General features: G+C 46.0%; 2 protein-coding genes across 2 annotated transcripts in view; both read left to right on the forward strand.

The window, feature by feature from the left end:
- The window catches only part of LOC144174440 (cytochrome P450 2A4-like), a 104787-nt gene that overhangs the window by 40338 nt on the left and 44796 nt on the right, over positions 1 to 19653 (forward strand). The window lies entirely within an intron of this gene.
- Positions 4460 to 19629, forward strand: LOC144175213 (cytochrome P450 2A13-like). The gene is made up of 5 exons (XM_077704316.1): positions 4460 to 4530; positions 9079 to 9194; positions 14482 to 14740; positions 17322 to 17512; positions 18919 to 19629. Exons 1-5 carry the CDS (start codon positions 4460 to 4462, stop codon positions 19092 to 19094), a joined length of 813 nt encoding a protein of 270 aa, XP_077560442.1. The 3' UTR covers positions 19095 to 19629.

The following is a 19653-nucleotide window of genomic DNA, read 5'->3' on the forward strand; positions in this document are numbered from 1 at the left end:
GGATGCGCAACACCTACAAGAAAAAAAATTCTAGATAAAATTTACACAAGTGTCACAGCCAAATGAGTTAATTTTGGTGCGGAAAAATAAATAAACCTAACAACAAATTTAGGAGCTCATAGCGTGCAAATTAATAATAATAATAATAATAATAATAATACTTTTATTACACAGAACAGGAAACTGTTCAAAGTCACAGGCCTGCCAAAGCCACAGTGGGCATGAAGGGCAGCACTTGGCAGGCAGCGGAAATCTGCGCACATAGCCGAACATAAAAGTAACATAATCGGCTATTCAACATGACACAAAACTTGAGTTCGAATACAAAACATGGTGAACTGTAAAACAATTACAGGCCACACTCTACCACCGAGTGACGGGAAACTGAGCAAACAAGCCAACAGAGGTGGGCATCAGCAGCAAGCAGAGTTAGGCAACTTCACAGCAAAATGCACGGAGGCGATTTTTCAGTTTACAACGACTGCTCACTTCAAATACACTCGGTGGCAATTTGTTGAAGGACGACGGAACATAGTAGCGCCGCATTCTTTTAACATACCTTGTAAGACACCGTGGTACCTGATACAGATCTCGTGGTCTAAGGCGACCTGTAGGAATGGCCATTCCATCTCGTCTTCCCACACCGCCTCATCACGAAGCGGGAAGACGACTGCCCAAATGGGTTAGGGAGGTTAGATATAAAACAGCGATAACCTTAGCACCCCCCCCCCCAAAAAAAAAAAAATTAGGCACAACCGAATGCAATTAGGCCCAGTAACGTTTGGTTCGTTGAAGAAGGTGGTTGGTGTCGTCGTGAAGGGTGGTGAAGGACCCGATGACGAGACGAGGCCAGTAGGTGATGAAGAAAAATAAGTCTATTTACACGTATTTACAAGAGACGACGAAACATAGCACAAGACAAAACGAAAACTTGATTAAAATTAAGCGCCGCAGCGCACAAAGGGTGGTATCGCGGCGCGATCCCCTGATGGGGGCCCGGAGGCCAAAAGTGTGCCGAACCGCCGAGCGGTTGGCTGCAACGTGCGTGGAGCTCTGGCGCCCAGAGGCTACCACGGGAGCAGGTCTGTCAGCGTGCGCTCTCGGCGGTTGCTCCGGACAAACTCGTTGAAGCATGCGCGAGCAGGGCGCGAGCAATGCCGCCTCCCCCACAGCAGCACACATGCCGATAAGGGTTTTGACCTCCGCTCCCCCCCCGGCCGTCCCCGAAGGTCAAGATGAAAGGAAAGCCTCCCCCGACGCCGCACAAAAGCCGCCGGCGAGGCCCATACAAAGGGTTTCGACTGGCTGGCGTCGGCGGAGGCCGCCCCAACATTCTGCCACCGGATGGGGAGACCCGACAAGGCCACGAGAAGGGAGGGGGGTCATCGTCAAGACGGGGTTCATCGGCGCTGCAATCATTACAGGCCCCTCACGTTATGAAACGGGCGTCTATCCGATTACGCTATCATTTTTCTTTTTTCACGGGGTATTTACTGCAGTACAACTCAATGTAGGAAGTGATATTTCCAACACATATTGGCAATTATGTACACATACATATGAGTTGAATACAAGATGAAAAACAACAATAAACACAACAAACAATTACGTACACTCGGTTTCAAACGCGGCAACAGTGAACAAGTAATAAGCAGGGGACACCAGTCAATGCGAGAATCATTTTCGGTCGTACACATTAGTGTCGCTATATAAGGTATCAGTGTACCGCCACTGAAGCACGCTAGTCAGCAACGGCGGCCATTTTGGCGTTTATCAGTGTTGCGAGATTGTCGCATCTACGTGCTCGCCGTTAACTTCGGCCAGGTCGTTTGTCAACGACCCTGCCGAAGGTGCAGCAAAACAGCACCTCCGGAATCACTTCTGCTCCTGAAATGCTGCTTTAAGCGTCATCTTTTATTGGCGTTTGGAAAGACGTCAGTCGCGCGCACCCGCAGAGTGGGGAGGGCAAGCTAAGACTGCCACAGTTGACCGGCTAAAACGCACAAACAACGAAATGGCGGCTCCCATGAACCATCGCATTTTAAACAAGTTTCACGTGATGCGAAGTGCCCAATGATCATGCCGATACCCTGTACCCTAACGTAGTGGCACTAGCAGACATCTTTAAGATTAATGATCAATTGGCAAAAGCGTGATCTTGAAGAAACCGTAGGCTCAGCGTAGCATTCGCGTTTTTTATAACTATGCAGAGCGATTAGAAAAAAACAATCCTATGGCACATCACCGTTTTCTGGTGATACAAGATGTCTTACACTATGTGGAGTCAATTAAAAGACCTTCTTAAGGGTTATTTGGAGGACATCCCAAAGAGGTATGGCCTTCTTACAATTTCTGAAGCAGTGCTCAATTGTGTCCGGTATATCGCACAGGCGACAGTTCACAGAAGACACAAAAATGTTCCGGTTGCGCAGCAACTCTCTTAGCGGGCAAAGTTTCGGTATGCAGTTTGAAGAAGAACGAAGAGGGGAGGAATCGGCATTTTACGGACACGTAAGAGCACATCTTGTCAAGGTGAGTTAGGATAAACATTTCTGTAAAAGGGTTCCGGGAAAAGCATGGAAATGAGGTCCTTGTAGAGGTTAACACGACGCACAATACACATAAAATCTGGTGAAAAACGAACCAACAAACACTCTATTGAAGTGTACATTTCATACATAAACCCCCATAAACAAGGTCTGGGAGAAAATGACGATGACAAAACAAGATTTCGTAAAACATCAGTGAGGTTGACTTGCAAAAAAGCGCGAATAACAGGGGGGTTGAGTCCCAAAAAAAGAAGAACGGTACAACTATCTGCAGCACAAAATGATGAGTAGCACCCAGCCCGCCGGAGCAGAATGGTCTAAAGAAGTTATCACGCCTAATTGGCTCCAATCACAGAAATGTTACGAAAGTCCGATGAAACCGTTGTATGTGACTCCGAGTGCATTGAAGAATTTGCATTACATAGACCAATTTTGATGCCAAGAACAGTTATATGCCTAGGCCCTTCCAAAAATCGACAGGTTACGCGGCACGAAAGCCTGTGAGTAACTACGAACGGCCTCAGTGCGTTCCCGCCAATAACGGGTGCCGTGTGGGAGTCCAGCAAAACGCCGACATATTTAGGTGGTACACAGGACCATCGATTGCCAGCATACTCGGTTGGTGTTAGAGTGCCCATGAGCCGAACCAAAGCCCAGGGCTTTTCAACATATTGACTTCAGCACCAAAAAATAACTCCAGTTTGTTTGTCTTTGAAATAACTTTGTCAGTACCCGGTTTATTACAGAAAAAGGCCAAGGCGTCAGCATACACCAGTGGTTTGAGTTCAGTTCCGCGCATATTTAAACCCCGAATGCTACTGCATTTGAGCACACTGCGGCATAAAGGCTGTAAGAAGAGTGCAAAAAGTAAAGGCGATCGCAGGTCACCTGCTTTACTGACGAATGTATAGGCGCGGGCTTCGAAAGCTGATCATTAGCGATATAGGCGCGTAGAGCAGTTACTATAACAGAAATGTACTACCTTGAAAAAGACCGAAACAACGTGGACCCGCTCCAATAAAAAAAAATGAGTGGGAAACACGACCAAACGATCGCATTCTCGGCGCACAGCAATTGGGTTCCTAGCGCGGGCGTTGGATTTGAACTTTGGAACAGTTACACGAACTTTGGCGTCTGGCTTTGAAAGTTTGAATTTCGGATTTTAGGAGGGTGGATTGATTGTGGACTTTGATTTAACTTAGTTTGCATGGAGAAAGCTTCATTTTAACAATCTTTATTTTTAGAAACGGGCAGATCTAAGGAAAACCAAGTTAAAGCTATCGAAGACTATTCAGCTCCGCTGTTTCTTCAGTTTTCGCATCTCAATTGCAAAGGTGGCTGAGATTGTTTTAGATGCGACTGCATCTCATTCACTCGCCTTGTCCCTCCATACAGCGTTGTCCGCACCTCCCCCTACACTATTAAAAAAAATAATAGTTAGCGGCGCCCGGTTTCGATCCCACGACCCTGTGGGCGGAACGCGAGGTACATGGTGCTCTTCCCACTGCGCCACAAAACCGAGACAGAATCGAATGCTACGAACGCGCCTTATATCCTTGACTCATTCAAACTACGTCAAGATGTTACTGAAACAACGCATGATGGGGCAATGATTAACACTTGCAATAAAAGAAAAGAAGCTCCCACTTGCAGCAACAATGATGGAGTAAAGGTCGTTGCGACAGCGAAGCCCCCAAGCATACCACTTAAAGAGATTGACCAAGATTGGCCAATAAAACATAATAATAATCATAAAACATAATAATCATACGCGTTCCCGACACGTTTCAAGCTATTTCAGAATCAATCCAACGGAAACACCAAGTGAACCTCACGATGCGTCGCATCTACACAGGGTTCCCCTCGCGGGGAGGTGGGCGCAATTTTTTTTATTTATTTATTTTCTCATCATGGACGCCAGCAACCTGACGACGTTGAGCCCTTCCATCCTGACGTCACCTGCCGAACCTGTGACCTGGGGGTCCGTCCTACCATACAACACCTAGTGTGGGAGTGTCCCGGTCTTGAAAGTATTCGCGCGCCATCGCCGCCAAGTGCTCACGTACGAATTCTGGATCACGCCACCACAGCACACGCACGTCGCCCGAGTACTGCGTTCCCTCTGGGATTTCGCAAGCAAGGGTGACATTCTGAGCCGGACTTAATTTTACCCCCTCCTCTCCACCCCTACCACCCTTACAGGCCTCTGAGCCAGCCGTTTTCCTAATAAAGTTACATCTATCTATACATTTTTTTCTTCTTACAGCGGCTGCCGTATTGGTACAATTTCTATTTACCATGGTGATGATCACTTTTCGCATTTTACATTTCGCACTTTTAGCACTTAGTATCATCCAAGCCTTTCGCCGTAAAATATATGTATATGTGTGCCGCCGCAGCCAGCCCTTCACTGACCAAATGAAAAGCCCAAAGTGACCCAAAGAAGGCAAGACCAACCAACTTAAAAAAAAGTATCATCCTATACCCACCTAACACCGGCAAATGCAAGCGAACGTCCAAAATTATTCTACCAAAGTACCGACATAAAAGAGACAATACCACTAAAACGTTTAAAAACTTAGCTGAGACAAAGAGACCAAACTACTAAAAACCCCATTTATAATGCCTAACCATGTCATAAATACAACTGCACGTGTGGTAAAAAATAATCTCTTCCAAATATATCAAGCACTTGAAAAAAACGAAGCATCGCGCATGGCATTCGAACTCGTCTTCGCAAACTCCCATTACGTCGAATAGATACACCCGTAAGAAATTATGGTAAAACGGACAGTAATCATTTATCTGTGTCATTTGTCGTTTTGCAATATAAGGCAAAAATCATCGGCAAAAAGATTTATGGCTTAATTCCAGTTGGTAGATCACTTCCATAAACAAAAATAATATGGGCCGCACAACTGAATATCAGAACACCAAGCTACAGCTGTAGTAGGTGCATCTTAGCTGTTAGCATGAACGTATACTTAGGGTTGTTCGTTTCCGGGTAAAAAGGATTTTAGCTGATTTTTACACCTCCAACATGCTTCCGGAGAATTGGGTTAAACCTGATTTCTCCCCGAATGGACCTTTTCAAAGTAGCGATCTGCAAACCCGTGCGCTGACGGGCCGCCGCACTTTGCTGGAAGCAAAGACCACAAGCGCACAGCTTTCGGACTCATTGAGTATTGGCTTCCCGACAAAAGTTTGAGATGCGAACTACTGTCGGCATTTCACCGGCGACAATACAGAAGACAGCATGTGCTACTTCTTCGATAGAAAAAAACCCGAGCCGCATCTTGATCTCGAGCTTGAGATTTCCTATTTATAAATATATTTTGCTGCGCGCGGCTCGAAAATATTTCAGCCATCTACTTCGACGTTAAACAAAGGGTTATTTTGAATTTTATACGTCTGTAGGCAACTCCTTTAACAAGATCTTTCTTCTGCGCAGTAACTTAATGGTCACATTTTTAATCTTTTTCGTAAATACGCGTAACATAATCAAGTTTTTGTTTTTTTGTTTTTTGGACTCATGTGTTTGAAGGCACGGATTCGAAGTTATTTAAACAAACGAGAGCACTCAACTCCCCCTCTCCTTGCAGTATGCTTGTTCAAATTTAAATATCCCTACTCGAAGGCTGACTCGAGGGCTGACGGCACAAACGCACACGGTTAGTTGGTGCATCACACGCTACAGCATAATGATTTTCGCTAGCCTGCATTTCTCGGCGCTTCCACAAAGCCCTAAAGTTCAAACGTTTCTAGGGGGGTGGGGCGCGATCCCTCAGCCCCTCCCCCTGTCAATACCAAAGAATCATGATACAAATTAAAATGAAGGAAGCTCACACTCACGCGTAAGTCTTCAAGGTAGCGAGCGAGAGAGACACAAAAAAAATTACACCATCTTCCCGTAGGGGAACCCTGAGTAGTATGTGAAGCAGCCATGGGATCGACTGAAACTCCCATTAGTTTTCAGATCGTCGTTTCCGTTGACGTTCAGCTTCACGTGCCTTCGTTGTATCAGTAGCTTCTTGACGTAGTTTGAACGATTGAAGGACATAAGGCACGTTTGTAGCACATGCCCCCGTCTTGGTTTGTACCGCAGTGGGAAGAGCGCCACGTACCTCCCATTGCGGCCAGAGAGTCGTGGGATCGAAACCGGGTGACGCCGAACTATTTCTTTTTATAGTGGACTGCGTTGACGTCAGCCCAAATGCTGACGGGGCTGAAGAGACGCGCATGCGCAGTAAAGTGCGGACAACGACAACGAGGGAGGGAGGGACACAGCCCCGAGCATGAGATGCTTCGCATCTAAAACATCTTTAATTTCGAGCTTAGTGGTGAAGCTGTACGCAATCTTCACGACCATCGCGAATGTTTTAGTCCCCGATTGCAGTCAACTTGCTCCTTCTGCGCTGCCGCAACGAGCTTTACTCCCTCTTTGTTGCAAACGTATGAGCGTCCTTCCTCATTTTTGGAAGTGGCAATCATTGGACATCACCTTGGACGGGCGATCGCTATGACGTGCTTTTCTCGTTCCAAGCAAGTGTTGCCACGATTACGGCGAACACTCGAGTTTGTTTGTTTGTTTGTTTTTGCAAATCTTGGCCAATCTCATTAAGTCGGTATGCTTGGCTTGACAAACATGCCCCGGGGACGCTGGGCCATCGTCGCGAGGCGCGCACACGTGAGCGCTCAGCGTTTTCTTGTTTTTTTAACTCGCGCGCCGTCGCCGCAATTTTTCCCAATCTCCCTAACTGAGTATGATTGGCTTGAAAAACTTGCGCCGGGGACGCTCGCCGGTCCTCGCGAGCGCACGCACCCACGAGCGTTCGGCATTTTTTTCGCTTTTGCTAACTGCCGGGCGGCCGCCGCGAGGCCCGCACACACGTTTGCGTGCACGGCAATTTCTTGGTATTTTTTAACTACGGACACGAAAAATTACGATTTGCTAAACTTCTTCGCTGTTAAAACGACAATTAGTTACGTACGTTAACTAAAATATGTAGCAGAACAAAAAGCAGAACAGTATGTTGCCCACCCTTGTCCACAGACATGCGATTCGAGAGGTCAAATGAACTGAAGGTCTTCTTGATTAAGTAACGTTTCAAGATTTTCTGGCCTTGCTATGAGGACATCCATGAGAGACCAACTTCATTCAAAATTCTGGGAACTTCCCAGTTTACATGTGGTGAAGTGTGACTGATTCGATTGCCTGGTAACTTACAATGGCGACTATAAAACAACAAAGCGCACTCTGAGCGAAATTGCGGGTAACGTAAAATTCCTTGCTCCTCGTACGAAAGTTAAAGTAGTAAGTGCGGGCATCTCGTATTAGACGGGGTTTTGAGAACACAGGACTTGTTCATAGGTACAGACGACCTCCAGTACTGCTGTTCTGTAGTCCACTAGCAACGAATTTCAGTTCCCAAACGATGCGCTCTGTATTAATTTCCCAAACGTGAGCTGTGTATTTTACATTTTGGCAAGTACACTTCTTCCTAGTACGACAAAATAAATTAGGATATCAGAACGGTCCGCATGCGTCAGTTATGACAAAACCATGTTGTCAAGGGTGGCATCCGCGGTGCCTGAGAAACGTGAATATAGACAGCGCATACAGTATAGTGGTCGACCAGCAAGCACGGTGTTGCCATTCGGGGAGTAGCCCTAGAAGCGTGACACACTAATGCACCACTGCGCATGTGCGAGATAGAGCTTCCCTGGATTGTCGGTAAGCTGCTATGCTATGATCAAATGACACGCGCACCAGTTTTTTCGAAGTCGTGAACTTACCATTGCGCGTTTTATGCTGTGGGTGGAGCAGCGTGTCGGGCATCAAAAGCCGTTAATATCAACGTTCTTCCTTGGTGCACGGCACTTTAGGGCTGGGCCTTGTCATCGTAGCTCGCTCGCTGGACCGAAGTAGAGCCGGCGTTCCGTCGTAGCGCCTGTCGTCCCGGCGTAACCGAGAGGCTTCGAAAGCCAAACGGTTTATATAGTCATAAGCGTTCGAAACTGATGAACCGCTGGCGCTTGTCATACATCTCACCGTTGTTTGGCGCAAAGAAAACTGTAGGTAGCTTTGGGGCAAAAATATGCGTAATTAACCGGCAGCCCCCGCATTCATCTAGTTAGGAAAGCTCGTTGAGTTTTTTACGATAGCAAGCGGAAAAAAAAGTGGCAGTGAAACGCCGCCACGTACGGGAGGAAAAGCAAACACAAAAAGAGCCGAACTCCCGCTGGTGCAGTTTGAGATTTGAGAAATTTGAGAAAGGCGAGAAATTTGATTTGCATGTGGCGGCAACAGTGTGCGGACTGCGGCGCTACAGCCCATTATGACGAATTACTGCTCCGCACTTCCGACAGCTTTCACATTGAGTGGAACGGCTTTAATTTCATCTTGGGGCCATTCTTGATACAAGATTTCCGCCTATGTACCATCAACGGCCTCGTATTCTTTCAATTCGTTGCATGCGTGCGAAGCCCCAGTTTTGTGACCGTGCATCTCTGTGGCATTCCGTTGCAGGAGACAAGTCGAGGAGCACAAGAAAACCATAGATGAGCATTTCAACCGCGACTTCATCGACGGATACCTAAAGAAGATCAAAGAGCACGAAAATGATCCCACTTCAAACTTCTTGCGTAAGCACACTGTTTATAGTCAGTGTCAGTGCTTGAATTTATGTCTCGCAACGCTTTCATAACTGACTCGGTTCTCACTAAATTAAGCAGTTATGCATCATGTATAAAAACCACCCACAAACGACTGTTCTATTGCATAGATTATCCTACTACAAATTCAAATTTGAATACTTCTTTTGCGTGCCGAAGCTACACGTGGGCTAAGAGGCGTTTCAGTTAGACCATCTGACGATCTGTAAGAAGCGCCAAGGGAGAGTATTTACATGCCCAATTGAGATTTGGGACCCGCCGCGGTGGCTCAGTGGCTAAGGCGTTGCGCTGCTGAGCACGAGGTCGCGGGTTCGATTCCCGGCCGCGGCGGCAGCTTTTCTGATGGAGGCGAAAAGCAAAAACGCCCGTGTGTACGAGATTTCGGCGCACGATAAAGATCCCCAGATGGTCAAAATTAATCCGGAGCCCTCCCCTACGGCGCGCCTCATCGCCTGCGTTGCGTCGGCGCGTTAAACCCCACAATCAATCAAATCAATTGAGATTTGGCGTTTTTCCGTCATCTCCACTTGGTGTGCGAAACTTATGCGTGGGCATCGTTTTTTTTTTTACATGGCCTCTGCTTATTCTGCCCGTAAGAGCCCAGCTCCCCTGTTAAAAAAGGTGTGACAAAGAAAATGCACATAACTTAAGCTTTCTGCAAAGTAAGGCCTCGTACGAAGAAAATGGAGGCTTACGACGAATTAAGCGAATCGTAATGAGCACAATATCTTCTCGGGAACTGGATGAACGTGCCCCACATTACAGACATCTGCATATCGTTCAAGCAAGAGGACTAGCGCTTATCAGTGCCAAAGGAGCCATGAAGCGCCTGTGGCGGCTCTGTGCATGGCTGTCAGTATTTCTCGCTACACAGTCATAAATAAGTACAAAAGATTCCTGCTGGGAATTTTTCTCGCTCCCAACTAGAACCGCAAGTATTCCACTTTTTTGTTCGTTTGAACGAAAACTACAGTAACCAAGCACATTGTGTAATTTTTTAACTTTGTTGCCTAAATACCATGGGCATTTCAAGAATTTGTGATTGCGATGCTTGCATGCACACTAATAACTTATGCCGTCTTCGCAAATTTCTGTAAAAAATTCCCTCGCACTTCCCCGAGGGGGAGGGTGTGTAAGTGCGAATGCACGGTTGTTGATTGCGCGATTACGGTGAATATCGTGATCTTGGAGTGGAGAGGAGGCGCCCAACACCCGCAGTCACTGAGCGGAGAGAGGAGGAGGAGAGTAGCGCCCGCCGTTACGGCGAGGGCTACACGAGCGCCCTCACGCGTCGGAATGCGGAGCGCCAGCTACGCGAGCGAGAGCTCTCCCGCCCGAAGTGGAGAGGAGGCGCCCAACACCCGCAGTCACTGAGCGGAGAGAGGAGGAGGAGAGTAGCGCTCGCCCATCTCCCCCCGTTGCTAGGGAAGACGAGGAGGAAGACGAGGAGCGCGCGCAGCCGCAGCTGTTGCTATGCGGACGACGGCGGCGGACGATTCAGGCTCGCTTAAGAAGTGCATTCGCACTTAAAAAATAATAAATTCACGGCAGTAACTTTGCCGAAATTCAACTTGCCCTTGCACGCAACTTTTTGTTTTCATATCCCCTCGATCGACGTTTTGCCCGTCGCTAAACAGATTGATGGTTGGGTGAACTCCACGCAAAATGAGATCGGTAACGCTTTTCGTCGGGCAGTTCAAAACAGCGCCGCATGTAAACAGCCCCAAATGCCACGTGACGATCCAGACTAACCATACAGAAATTTGATAAAACAGTGCAATCTCAAAAAAAAAACGGAACACGAAGGGAACAGGAACACCTGTTCATAAGTAGCCCTACACAGTGAGAGTAGGCACACTTGGTCTGTGTTCAATGCTGCCAAAGATGCTGTTTCCACCATGCTCGTTGCTTCAGCATCTTGTTTGAGTTACATTTTCCTATTTCTATTTGCCGCCCTTACACTGTGTACTTTCAGCCAGCAGCAACACGCGCGTAGAAAGCCACAATATGCTGCCACAAATGGGCTTTGCTTCCCAGGGTGGCGTTAGCAGATGGATTGCCTTCACAGCGTAAACACATTCCAGAGCAGACGTGTGTTACATGCTGCGTAGAAGAGAAAAACGGAAACTTTTCGGCCGTGCCCAAAATCGATGGGGGCTAAAAAGTGTTTTCGTAGCTCCTAAAACAAAATCACTCTTCCAACGCCCTGTCGACACCGAGGATTGCAGTTGTAAGGGAAAAAAAGAGCCCCGAGGCGCCAACATTCTAAACATACATTTCTTGGTGTGGGCGCACTGCCTTTCTTCGTCATTGCCCTGGTATATTCGTGTTATCCTGTCTCTGTCACTGCTGCGATTATGTGTATTTTTTATACAAGAGCCTTTAGCTGCAATACCGTGGCCTTCATGTATGTATGTATGTATGTATGTATGTATGTATGTATGTATGTATGTATGTATGTATGTATGTATGTACGTACGTACGTATGTACGTATGTACGTATGAATGTATGCATGTATGCATGTATGTATGTATGTATGTATGTATGTATGTATGTATGTATGTATGTATGTATGTATGTATGTATGTGTGGGTATGTATGTATGCATGTGTGTATGTATGAATGTATGGTGTATGTATGCATGAATGCATGTGTGTATGTATGAATGCATCCATATATGTATGTTGTACGTATGTATTCACTTATATGTGTGGAAGCTGCAGATGTCTGGCATGGTTGCACCCAACCGCCGGATAAACACTGCTACAAGAGGGTACCAGTGGCGATCGGTAATAGGTGTATGTCAAAGGTGATGTACAGTGAAGGTTTACTCCAGGCACCTCTTGGAGCTTTCATAGTGAAATTTCTTTGCTCTCTCTCGCTCTTCCCACACCGTACCTCGTGGCAAATTTTCTTCATCAGAACAGCATCTGGCAGCCTTGGTGTAGTACTCTGTCATAACAAGAACTTTCATCGCTTGTCTAGGAATCTATGGGAGAGACCTCCGTCCTGCAGTGGGGCACAGGCTCCTGGTGATGCCCAATCTGGAATATCTGAGAGCTCCAGATATTCGCTGAAAAGACACCATGGGCCATGTCTACAGTTATTAACAAAAAGTAAAAAGTTAATCAGCACAGCCTGGGTATGGGTGTGCCTTGTCTGAGTGTGCGGACCTCATAGTCAAACATCTCAATAAACCGGAACCCTCTGTACCATGCTACGCAGTTCTGTGTGAACACTTCAAAGGAAAAATGCGCACTTGTAACATTTAGTGGCCATATTCCGAAATTTCGTAGCCCGCAGACGTCACACGTAAGAGCTGCGCGTAGCTCAGCCCCTAACCACGGTCCACCGCGATTGGTAAGTCAACGGGCCGATGGCACAGGTACGCGAAACCAAATGCATCTGCTAACCGCACAGCCTGTAAAAACAACCCGAAAGCACTGCATGAATGCGTGCCAGTAAGAGCTCTGTAATGGCTACTTCGAGCTGTTGGCGGACTACATCCTGCCACCCCCCGGAACAGCCAGTATGGGCGCAACCGGTAAGGGAAGCCTGGCCGACCTTTCGGGTTATGTCTGCGCGGAGTGGCGATAGCCATAAAACACTTCTAGCTAGGGGCTAAAACAGTTGTCCTAGTAACGCCCGAAAGTGAAAATTTGTGAACCCAAGCATCCTTCACAACAAACCAATTTTGCCATTGCAGTGTAGTATTCTGCCGTGAAAACACAGATCGCTTGTCTTTGAAATTTGTATTTCTCAAGGACAGCAACAAGCAGCGCGGGCGTTGTACTCTACAGCAGCGAGAGGAATATTCCCTTGTCTTTGACATTGGTGAAAGAGGTTGTGAAGGAAAAGTATTTAATTATTTACGAGTCATGAAGAAGGCCGTTTAAACATCCGTGTGCTATGGACGTCAGATTTTCGATCAACATAGCTAACGAATCAAATGTTTGGAGCTTCCTACGCCCCATAACCACTTTAACTATTGGGCTGTCTGAATTTGAGAATTACAGCTCTTCTGGGAAATCTTGTTGTTCTTCAACGCGTGCGGAAATTTCGTGCGCATTGAATCATGCACATTGCATCATGCTTGCATTTCACCTTCCATGAAGAATGAAACAGCCATCGTCAGGAATTGAACTTATTGCCTGTATAGTCGTATGTTTTCATAGGTACGTATACAATAAGAATATACAGCACAAGCTGTAATGAAGTAGCGCGACCGAATGATGTTGTCCTCGATAATGATGCTGATATTAAAGTGCTGCGCACAGCCGAGAAGCTGTCCCAGGTTGGTACAAGGTAGTCGACGGGCGCTACTGCGCTTGTGCGGAAACGTTTCAGAATATATAATAAAAACTAATTATTTACCTTCAAATACATTGCGGCAACCTTTCCATGGCAGTGATGCACCACTGACATTTATGTTGCACACGTAGGCGTCGCAAGTGGGAAATCAAATCCTGCTGGCCCCTTCCGCATCCGGGGTCATCTAGAAGTGTAGACTATGCAGTATAAAGTGACAATTGGTGAACTAAATAACATGAAAGGATAATGCGAAGTCTCTGCTTCAGAACTGGTTTGAATCATAATATGGTACATCCGTCGTCCCTCATGCACTCAATCCGAAAAGGAAGAGCAAGCAAGGCAGATAACTAGAAAGGCGCATATGTGGTATTTTCGGTAATTAAAAAACAACCTCTTGAAACCCTAAGGTCGGCATGAGATAGTTCTTCACAAACCGGCACCAGATGCGCGTTATCTGTCTTGCTTATCTGACGGAACAGCAGCATATAAAGTTATGTCTGCATCATACGTAGACAACCTTTGACAATCTGACGTGCCACAACATTCTGTAATGAATATGGATCTTTTCTCGTTAGCGGTGTTATGTCAGCGACCTGGCCATAGTGTCATATCTCGAAGTTGTTTTTGAGAGAAACAACAGCCCCAAGCTTGAATCATCGTACGCCGCTACGACCAATTCCAATTCTAGCAAGGCTTCATTTCGTTCAAGCCGATGGAGGTGGGGTTTAACACCTCGTGTTCTGCGAGCCAATGTTCGTCGCCGTCCAGGAGTTGCAAGGGCATGGTCGTAACGGTGACGCTGTTATGACCATGCTTACGTAGGGAAAATGCACAAACGTTGCTAATTTTAGGGTTTTGGGGAGCCAGATGAACAGAGCACACGAGGTTAGCTAAAGCCATAGAGATAGAAAGACATAATTCAATCGTACACTTCATCTTACACAGCACGGTTTCTCATGGGCAACGTGCTGAGCTTCTTCATCGCCGGCTCGAACACGGTGGCCGTGACGATCCACTGGCACATGCTGAACTTCGCCAACAACGCGGACACGCTTCAGGCTCGAGTGCAGCAGGAGATCGACGAGGTAGTGGGCCGCGAACGACAGCCCACATGGGAGGACCGCAACAAGATGCCCTTCACGATGGCCTGCATATGGGAGATGTACCGTTGGAAGACCGTCTCGCCGCTCGGCGTGCCCAGGGGGTGAGTTGTCACGCGGCAATGTTTGTTAGGCTAGGCTTCCTAGCCCGTCGCAAGTGCGCCAGAGGTACAGTAATTATCGCCATGAGGGACACCTGTCCACTTAACTTTGATCACCCTGTATTTCATTTTGCCAACCATAGTCAAATCATTGCACTTTACACCTGCTGCCAGCGGAAATCCGCTCTGCGCCCGAGGTTTCAATGCGACACTTTGTGTGCAGTGACACGACGTCTCAGACACCTCCCCCCCTTCCCTTTCACATGTTCACTGTTAGGGACTTATGGAGTGGTTCCTCTCTAGACACCATAGCACTGGTCCATAACCCTCGCTAAATTTCTCTCCTCGGAAGAGTGCAGTCCTAGCTTTGCAAGGTACGCCAAATTTATATTGCCGATCAAGGGACCATTGGCTAATACTATAAGTGCAGCCATCGCAGGGCGCTCGGATTCCTTTCTTCTGCTTGCACTATGCGTTCAATTCCTTGGCATTTCTGGCCTCTTCCGCTTTCTCTTTGTCAAGGCACAAGCGTGCGCACTTACCTGGAACGGCACATCCCATCTCTTTCTTGCCAGCGCAGCTCGTCGCCGTTCGGTTCAAAGCTTTTTGAAGTGGCCGGAACTTCCATTAGGCTTTACTGCGCCTCACCAAAGCGCGCAATATCCGCCGGTTTGGCCTTCTCTAATGAGATCGGCGCAAGTGCTCTCCCTCAACTCCTCTGTTCACCACATACCCCATTTCCCTTAATAAAGAACATTCTACTGAGGTCAGAGGAGCGTCGGTATGCCGTGCAGCACTCGTAAATATGGAGATGCAACATCGGTGAGCCAATTCGCACCCTTGTTTTAAGTTTAGATGCCCATTCTATCCCCATGTCAGATTCTTTCGGACTGCGCCAAGTGGCGTGAGGAGTAAGAAACGGCGAAACATTGTTTTATATTTTAAGTGGTCTTGAAGTCTAAAAACACGCGTGCTTGCATCAGTATATTAAGAGGCCGAAATGCCACTGCACAGCCCTGTATGTTATAGGTGGGAAGTGTTTCATAATAAGAAAAAGAAGGGTAAAATGTTCTTTTTTTTCAGTGTAAGTTTGTCTGTGGTGTCAGTATCCATAGGTTCCGTCTCTACCGCCAAATTCCTGCGCTGCGCTGAACTGACGAGCAATGGTGTGAAGTTAGGTCACTTGTGATCTCATCATCACCGACGTCACTTATAGTAGTGCCCTCACGGCTATTACATAACGTCTGCAGCTACATAATCGTTTTAATATCTGTAATGTACAACCGGGAACCGTTCGCCTTTGAGACGTCCTCGCTATTGCCTTGAAACGACCCGCTTATCTGCTCTACCTAGCGCCCGCGTGAAAAACAGGCGCGCGGGAAATATAGCATACCAAAGGCCTGAAAAGAAATGTGTTTGATGCTATTTTATAGTATACATACTAGCGCTAAACTGAACATAGATGAGGCAAATACGTTTACACTGCAGGCAAAGGAAGCATGCACTGCCAACTCTTTTTAATGATGCAAGACGCGCTTGCTCAGCGGTATTTCCGCCCACCACAGTACTGTTCAGATCAGCAGTACGAAAGCATTTCACGTAAGTAAAATGACTCCATTAGAGCACAATGTATTTAATTGTCAGGAGCTGAGTTAGCCTTGCAATATGCAGGCTAATGGGCTCTCCAGGAGGTACGTTGTTTAGTCTTGGGGATTTAGTGTTCTTTAGAAAAATATATTCCCGTGGTCACCTGCTTGATTTTGTATGCTTCTAAACATCGGGGTTTTCTTCTAGAAAATGATGGGCGTGCCCGGTTTACGAGTCTTCCATTAAAATTCATTGGTCCCGTCTGCCTCTTGCTTAGCACCGCAATGTTTGCCACGAGAGCTTCATAAACAGTTCGGATGTTTTGACCTTTTCTCACTTTCAAACTCATGGACTTCTATGAGAAAAAGAATTGTTGTCGTGAAAACCACTACAAGTTACTTAACACACTTTTAATCGCATTTAGTTACACAGAATACCCTGTGACCTGTCTTAGTAGTGCCTCATTAAAAAGTCCTGGGTAATTAGCAATCGCAATCGTAACGCGACTGACGTAATGACACTGATTTTTGCGCAGTTGCAGGGACCGCTTTGTGAACAGGAACAGGAACGTATGACGAGTTTTAAGGCGATTCTTTTGAAATAAACTGATGTCACGCTTGTTTCAGAGGAAAAAACTATAACCCTGTCTACTTTTGCTACTTCTGTTATTACACTGTCATAAAAAGAGAATTTTGAAAATATGGTAATTTACATTCTGCATACAGGACACCCAGAAAACCAGGGAAATTCATGCATCACAAATCCTTCCCAATTTTAACCATTTTTAGCTGTTACGCCAAAACCCGCAGTGCACAAACCAAATGCGGTGCAACACGTTTTCACGGTTTCAGCATGTTTGGCGCTAAGTAACAGCAATACTGCGGCTGCGAGGGATGTAAACAGCCGGTATAGGCCGAGTTGTTCTCCCTCTTTACTGTCCCTTGAACAACTGTTTTCACGAGAGATTGACGAAGCGTTCTTGCATTAATGATTCCAGAGCTGGCGAGGATACCGTTTTCGACGACTACTACATTCCTAAAGGAACTACGATCATCCCGAACGTCTGGGCAGTGCGCAACGATCCGACGCTATGGGAGGACCCATCGAAGTTTGATCCGACTCGGTTCATGCATAAAGATGGAACGCTCATCCAGCCCAAGCCCGAGTACCTGATTCCTTTCTCCATCGGTGAGACGACACTTGAATTCTATAAAAGGGGGCTCAGTATAGCGTACGTCGGATAGCCTAACGAAAGCCCTCGTATATAAGCGAGAAAATATTTTATTTAATTCGACCTTACATGCTGTAGTAATTGCTCCGTTAATTCGCCTATTCAAGGAATCGGTAAGTGTCCAGGATGCTGACAGACGTGGTCGTTGTTCTTACTTACATACACCTATAAATGTTCCTTCTGAAGAAATTCAAACAAAAGTCCGCGAATGTCAGGCGACTTTAGCACAAAATGTCTTTAGGAGCCTGAATGAGTTCTCTGATTTATAATGACTTCATAACGCACAAACCACTTGACAAGGCATCACGCAGTAGTCTTTACCATTTACTGTAATCTCTTAAATTCATCTGTAACGGTGATTCTGTCATGTGTTAGGGAACAACTAGACATCTAAGCTATGCATTACACCCCGCTCTTCGAGATTTAAAGCACCAATCTCGCCATCCAATGATGCTCAACAAAAAGAGAAACTCGTTATTACAGAGAAAGATAGCAACCATTTAGAGAGAGAGAGAGAGAGAGAATAGTCTTTAATGATACTGGTGAGGTTAGCCTAGCCAAAGCGCCTAGCTTGCTACACCAGATGTATAAAAAAAATGAAATCGATGAAGAGATGATGATAATGACTGTGATGAAGATGACGCGCTCATTAGGAGAGTCCTGTTTAAAAAGTCTGATCAAGTCCTGTTCTTCGCAGGAAAGACAGTAGAGCTTTTGTCGCTCGAGATGCTCGTTTAACCATTTAGCCTCACCTTATCTCAATCTGGTCATGAATTTCAAAACTGGTGACAAAAAGTGGCCATAATAACCAAGCTCTACGGCAACTTAACAATCATAGGCTTTCAATTTTAAAAAATAACGTCATATAGCCTTGGAAATGGCAGTTTATCAAAGGAAAGCATGAAACGTAAACAAGTTATGTCAATGCAGTATAGGTATTCTCCCACCAAAAAAACGGCGTAGAAACGTTGGCCTGTTCTTGTGAAGTACATGGACGGGGAACGAGAAGTTCTGTACACCATGCTTCCTTGTGTAGTCTAGCAGTGAGTCCCTCTCTAACCAAGGAATGTGATGAGACCTTCAGAAACTTTCATTATTGTACTCTCGATATGAGTAGGCCAGGTAATTTTAAGACCCCCCAGTAGCAAAGCGATTATGACCAGCCCAGTACAGAACAGCGAATTTTGTCCGAAATGTTTCTTCAAAAGACACCTTCGTTCATAAAACCATAAACGTTCATTCCAATTGAAAGGCCGATGTTGTTTCGCAGGTCCAGAACCTACATCTAGAACCTATATCTAAAACCTAAAAAATGCATCCCAATTATTTTGATCCCTCTATATTGTTCTTTCATTTTTTCTAGGAAAATGCATGTGCCCCGGCGAGATTTTGGCCTCTGTTGAGATCTTCCTGTACATCACGTGCCTCCTTCAGAAGTACCGTATTCTGCCTGAAGAAGGGAAGATTCATGACCTCAATGACATCGACATTCCCTTGGTGGCCCTCAATCACCACAGGCTCACGTTCACGCCGCGATGACCAGCTCCTAATAGTTTGTACATGCAGAACACACCTTTATTACGTTTTTGTAGGTGTAAAATAGGTGAATTATATTTCTATTCGAACATTTTGTCTAACCTGCTCGGGGAGGTTGTGTAGGCATTCAAATACGGACACCACAAAATTCCATGTCCAATCACCTTGAACTACGCCTCATGATGCAGTATTTTCAGTAAGTATAAAAAACATGTTCATTAATGTTGAACTAAAAAACACAGAAGACTATTTACGTTTCTGAATGTTTTATTGACAAATGACAAATGTGCTGTGAAGGTTAATTAACAGGTACGATATTACAACACAATGCATTCCGCGAATAAGCGCGTGCAGACTAAAAATATATCCTTCGAAATAAATGTAGGCACGCAGCGCCAGATATCATTTATCTACAACTTGGAGCTCAATGTTTTACCACACAAACCTCCCCTTTTGTATCATTTTTGTGCACAAACGATATTATTCTGTTGTAATATTTCGATAGCATCAGCAACAGTCGCCTATTAAAAATTTTTAAAAATTATAGAACTTTTACAGTCAT

Source organism: Haemaphysalis longicornis, unplaced genomic scaffold, assembly GCF_048455015.1.
Source record: "Haemaphysalis longicornis isolate Haplotype H1 unplaced genomic scaffold, Haemaphysalis longicornis Haplotype H1 scaffold_3, whole genome shotgun sequence".
Taxonomy (NCBI): domain Eukaryota; kingdom Metazoa; phylum Arthropoda; class Arachnida; order Ixodida; family Ixodidae; genus Haemaphysalis; species Haemaphysalis longicornis.